The sequence below is a fragment of the Hippocampus zosterae genome, unplaced genomic scaffold (assembly GCF_025434085.1).
Source record: "Hippocampus zosterae strain Florida unplaced genomic scaffold, ASM2543408v3 HiC_scaffold_296, whole genome shotgun sequence".
Lineage (NCBI taxonomy): Eukaryota > Metazoa > Chordata > Actinopteri > Syngnathiformes > Syngnathidae > Hippocampus > Hippocampus zosterae.
In genome coordinates, this window is record NW_026262860.1 from 3,406 (window position 1) to 8,856 (window position 5,451).

At 57.9% G+C, this 5,451-nt stretch overlaps 1 protein-coding gene across 1 annotated transcript; it reads left to right on the top strand.

Moving 5' to 3' along the window:
- Positions 1 to 480: 480 nt before the first annotated feature.
- Positions 481 to 828, top strand: LOC127594871 (uncharacterized). Its single transcript, XM_052056624.1, has one exon. The coding sequence runs from the start codon at positions 481 to 483 to the stop codon at positions 826 to 828; it is 348 nt and encodes a 115-aa protein (XP_051912584.1).
- The last annotated feature ends 4,623 nt before the right edge of the window (positions 829 to 5,451 follow it).

Here is a 5,451-nt window from a genome sequence, read left to right on the forward strand (position 1 = left end):
GGACCGCGCGATGACCGTCACTGCCAACCCCGGCGATCGGCTGCTTAAAGTCATCATCAACAGCGGTTTGCAGTCGCCCTCTGGCATCGGCCTCTGCGGGGGCTGCCTGGAATGCACCACGTGCAAGGTCGGCATCGAGGGCTGGGAGGACGCCAGCCTGCCCGCCCCCTCCAGCGATTAGTTGGACGTACTGGACAGCCTACCAAACAGCGAAGAGCATCACCGGATGGCGTGCCAGCTGGTGATCGACGAGAAATTCGAGGGCTTGAAGATTTAGATACCGCGATAGATCGACTTTCCTTCAGGTTGATGCACAGTGTAATTTCATTCGTAGTAGATGTGAACCAGGTTTCCGCTGCTAGACGGCAGCAGCAGAACCGCAGGGATGGAGATTGGGGCAACGGCTGATGGATCAATGATGAATACAGCCTGTACGCACTCAGGCTCGCGACGGGTTTGAGATTAATTAACCTTCAACTGATGGAGACCGAGGCTGTCCCGCTTCACGTGTCCCCCATCGCCAACCCCATGGCCGGCGAAAACCTGAACAAAAAGCTGCTCCACATGGCCAGGAAGCTGGTCGACGAGAAGTGCCTCAAGCGGGGAGTCAAGGAATGCGTCAAGTACATCCGCAAGGGAAATCCTGGGCTCTGCGTGCTGGCGGCAGACGTCAGCCCCGTGGACGTGTACTCTCACGTGCCGGTGCTCTGCGAGGAGATGGGCATGCCCTACATCTTCGTGCGCAGCCAGATGGAGCTGGGCCAGGCGACTGCCTCCAGCAACCCCACCTCGATCGCGGTGCTGGTCTGCCCCGAGGAGCAGCCCTAGCTGAGGGCCAAGTACTAGGGCCTGATGGCAAAGGTGCGGGAGTCCAACCCCTTCGTCTCGTGAGATTTAAGATCATGCAGTGGAATTTGAATGCCTGGCGATAAGGCGATCGACGATAAGGCGATCGACGTGGCGGTCAGGGTGCGCCCCACTGATGCGGCCGAGCCCCAGGCCTGGCTCTGTCAGAAGAATTGTCTCCTGGCCAGGCCTCCTGGCTCGATGCCGCGCAGCAGGGCGCTTCCTGAGCAGTACCAGTTCAACCGCCTCTACAGTGCCAGTGAACGCTCGGTCAGCATCTTCGAGGAAAAATGCCTGCCGATTCTGCAGCACTGGAAAGAGGGTAGGGACGGCTCGGTCATCGCTTACGGGCAGACCAACTCGGGCAAGACCCATTCAATATTAGGCAGCGAAGAGAGCCCGGGGCTGGTGCCGTACCTGCTGAAAGAGGCTTTCGGGCAGGACTGGTCGCCCTTCCTCGAGCACCGGCTGTCCATCCACTACTACGAGGTCTACAATGAAAAAGTGTTTGACTTGCTAAACCAGGGAAAAGAACTGAAAGTCGAGACTCTCCCGAACCAGAATTTTCAGGTCAGTCCCCACACCGCCAGGGTTGATAGCTACACTGAAGCCCTGAAGGCCTTGGTTCTAGGAGAGTCGCATCGCTCGTACCGGGCGAAGGCCAGCCACGACCATTCCTCCCGCTCGCACACTGTCTTTACTCTCAGGCTGACCACCTCTGCTTTCTGTCAGAAAAAGGGCTTCCAGACACGCACCTCTGAGCTGCAGATGGTCGACCTTGCCGGCTCGGAACGACTGTCTGAAGTGCAGGACAAAGCGGCCGTCTCAGAGGGCATCAGGATCAACCAGTCGCTGCTAGCTCTCTCGAGGGTGATAACTGCCTGCCACCAACAAGCCAGCCATCGTCCATTCCGAGAGTCCGCGCTGACCAAGGTTCTCAAAAAGTCACTGCTGTCGGGGTGCTTGCTGCTGTTGCTGTGTCTCGCTGGCGGCGAAGGATTACTTCGAGACCCACAACACGCTGGCATTCGGAAGCCGAGCCAGTCAACTAGTATTACATTAGTAGCCGGCCATTTTAAGCACTGAAAAAGGTTAACTTTAGCAGGAAATTGCTCGTCTTCGGACCAGGGTTGATTCTTTGGAGCACGAAAACCGAGAGCTGCGCGAGCAGTTGGCCCGGCCTGCCTGCCCTCCTCAGCGCATAGGGCGTTCCGACCCGCACTCCCACCTGGACTCATCGGATATCCTGGCACTACCTGTTCATTCCCAATAATACTTTAGAGCAGAAATGCAATTCCTCCAGAAATGCTTCTGCGAAAGGCATGCAGAGTTAGACAACTAGTTCAGGCAGGCAGTCCGGCTACTCAAGGAATCCTTGGTGGAACAGGAGGGACGGCTCGACCGGCATGCCGAGACCGTGCTGCTCGAAGACGAAAAGTGGAGTATAGCAGGTTTCGGTTCGGACAAGGACGGACGGTTAGGAAAAACAATCAAAGTCACGGTCAGTTAGCTGTCAGCAGGTGCCAACCATAGCCTGGCTATGTCTTCTGATAGGCCAGACAGCGTGCTGAGCTTTGGGTCCAACCAGTATCGCCAACTGGGCCAGGACCTGCCCTGCTGCCTGAACTGGGTTCCCCTCGGTAGGAAAGTCCAACAGGTATCGGCTGGAGGTAAGCATTCGATGGCGCTGGATTGCGAAGGCAGGGTTTGGGCCTGGGGCAACAACGACAGTGGGCAGTTAGGCACTGGGTGTTTGACGTCCTCGGCCCTCCCGCAAGAAGTGAGCAAGGTGGACGACACTCCGGTTGTTCACATAGTGGCAGGGTTCGAACACTCTGCCTATCTCGATAGCTCAGGGTGCTGCTTCATGTTCGGCTGTAATCTCGACGGCAGGTGCTTCCATCCAGAAAAGGGATTACTGACCTGCCCGAGTTTGTGGACATCTCAGGAATCGAAAAAATAGCCCTGGGTACCAACCACAGTGTAGTCTGTACCCGGGATGCCCAGCTCTTCAGCAGCGGCAACGCCGCTCACGGACAGCTGTGTATCCACCCCTCCAGATTGGAGACCCTGGCCCAGATCACAACCCTCAAGGGGAGGACAGAACCTTGTACCCACCGGCACAAGATCGAGTGGCCAAAGCAGCAGGGCATCCGGGAGATTGCCTGCGGTGACCAGTCTACCTTCGTCCTTCAAACAGACGGGCAAGTCCTGGCCGCAGGCAACGGATCGTATTTCAGGCTAGGACTGGGAGGAGTTAAGGACAGATTCGAGCTGTAGCCTATGAAACTCAGAAACTGTAAGGATATCCGGGTCGGGGTTCGCCATGGATTTGCCCTGACCTGCGAGGGGTGGATGGGCTGGGGTTTCAACAGTTTCGGGCAGCTGGGCGATGAGCTGCCCGAGGAAGTGGAGTGGCCAAGCAAGGTGGCAGTGTCGGAAAGCGGGCATGTCCGTGCCGGACATTTCCACTCGGTACTGTTACAGCCGACCAGCCGCAGCTGAGTTTAGTCTGCTTTGATCAATTATAACTATAATAACGGTAACATGAAGACGGTCTGCACCCCCTCGAAGAGCCCGAGGTCGATCGCCCCCAAAAGGGGAGTCCGCCCGGGCGGCGTCTCCCCGCTGAGGGCCCAGCGCACCAGTGTCCACTCCAGCCCCATCTCCAAGTCTCCTCTCAAGCAACTGCAGACCAAGGTGCGGCCAATCACCGCCACCCTCAATAAGTGCCCCTACCACCCCGATAAGACAGGCACTTTCGAGGTGGAGGGAGAGGACGGCAGCTTCTGCGAGAAGTGCGCGATCCAGCTGGTCAGCCAGGGCTATTCGGTGCGCAACCTGGAAACGCAGTCATCCCGGGAGAGTGAAATCCAAGGTCTGTTGGCGGATATCCGGGCCGCCAAGGAATCGATTGAGGAAAGGGCAGCAGCAGGGAAGGACGTGGTCCGGATCAACCAGTACTTTGAAGCAGTCTTCAGGCACTTGGAGCGACAGCGTAAGTAGCTGGTCGACCGGTGCCAGGCCCGACACCGGGAACAGACCCTCGAGAAGCTGCTGGACATGGAGAAGGATATCGTAGACTCGATGGATATCATCCTCCACGACGTGCAAGAGGACCAGTACCGGCCGATCTACTGCAACTACAAGCAGAAGTGCCAGGAGATCGTGCGGAAAGGGAGAACGCCTCGGGGCGTGGTGGCGGGCAGCACTGCGCTCAAGGCGGACATCCACCTGGAGGACGAGGACAAGGAGAACCAGCTGTCGAACTGCTCGCGCAGCAGGATGAGCAGCTTCGAGCCCATCAAAAACCCGATCGGCAGTAGCTACGAATAATGACCGCAGATCAGTTGTCGAACAGGGGATCCTTTCCCCGAGATCGGTTTTTGCGCTTGGCTGACGAGCCCGGGCCCAGCGCCCCTGCCAGCAGCCGCTGGTTCTTCTCCACGTCGCTCTTCAGCAGGCTGTTGTGTGACTCCAGCAGGCTCTCGTACATGCTCTCCACTCCCTTGCTGTGCTCCTTGGCCTCCCGCAGCAGGTCCTCGAGTTCGATCGCCCGGATCTCCAGGTTGCGGTAGTTGCGCTCAGTGTGCCGCAGGGACTCTTCCAGGTTCACTGTGAACTCGGCCTTGCCTGACAGTTCTAAGAGCTGCCCGTCCTTTTCCACCAGCTTGGTCTCGAGCTGCCGATTGCGCTCTCGAAGGTATTTCACCTCCTCGACTAGTTTGGCTCGGTCGTCCTGCCCGGCCTGCTGGCTGCGTGCCAGCCGGGCGTTTTCTTGCTCTAGCTGCTCGACCCTGGCCTGCAGCAGCTCGACCTTCCGCTGGTAGAGAACATCCAGCTCCTTGAGCTTGTGAAAGGGCTGGCTGCCCTCCAGGTCCTGTAGGGTAAGGGGCATGGGCTTGAGCTGGTCAGAGCCCGAACTCTTGAAGGCCTGCTGCAGCCTTTGCTCGAGCGACTGCAGTACTTGCGACTACATTCAAATTATCACTTGAGGAGCCGGTACTTCAGGTTGGCCAGCAAGTCGTCCAGATAAGACAAGCAGTCCTAGTAGTTCATCCGGGCGGAGGCCTCGTAGTGCACCTCCTCCCGGCCCTCTCCCACGCACACCGACCCCTGCGCCTCGTCATAGGTCACGCGCAGCTGCAGGCGATCGAAGCTACCTCGCCGTTCGCGCAAGGCGCGGTCCATCTCGCTGGATGGTTTGAGCAGCTGTGCAATCTCAAAATTGTAGAGCATGGGGTTGCGTGCGGAAATGCGGTCGAGCAGGGCCAGCGCCTCTTGGATGCCTGCTTTGGTTCCTCCGAATTTCAACTCCGCAGAGCTGGTCACCCAGAACTGGGGACTCTCAAAGGATTTGCCCTTCGAGAGTCCGACCATTTTGTAGCGCTCGTTGTGGATCAACTTCTTGAGCTCGATTTCGTAGCGGACTGAGTCACCCTTGCGGCGAGTCTTGAGGGCGAGAGTGGCTGCGGAGCAGGGGTGGACGAGATGGCACTGCTCGAAGGGGCTGGTGGCTTTGAGCACGAGCTTGAGCTTGGCCTTATCGATTTTGGCACTGAATTTCTCTTCCATTCAAATCATCAAATAGCGGCTTATTCTGAC

Bases quoted from the DNA above. Each gene is read 5' to 3' on its own strand.
- LOC127594871 (XM_052056624.1), top strand. From the start codon at position 481: ATGGAGACCGAGGCTGTCCCGCTTCACGTGTCCCCCATCGCCAACCCC.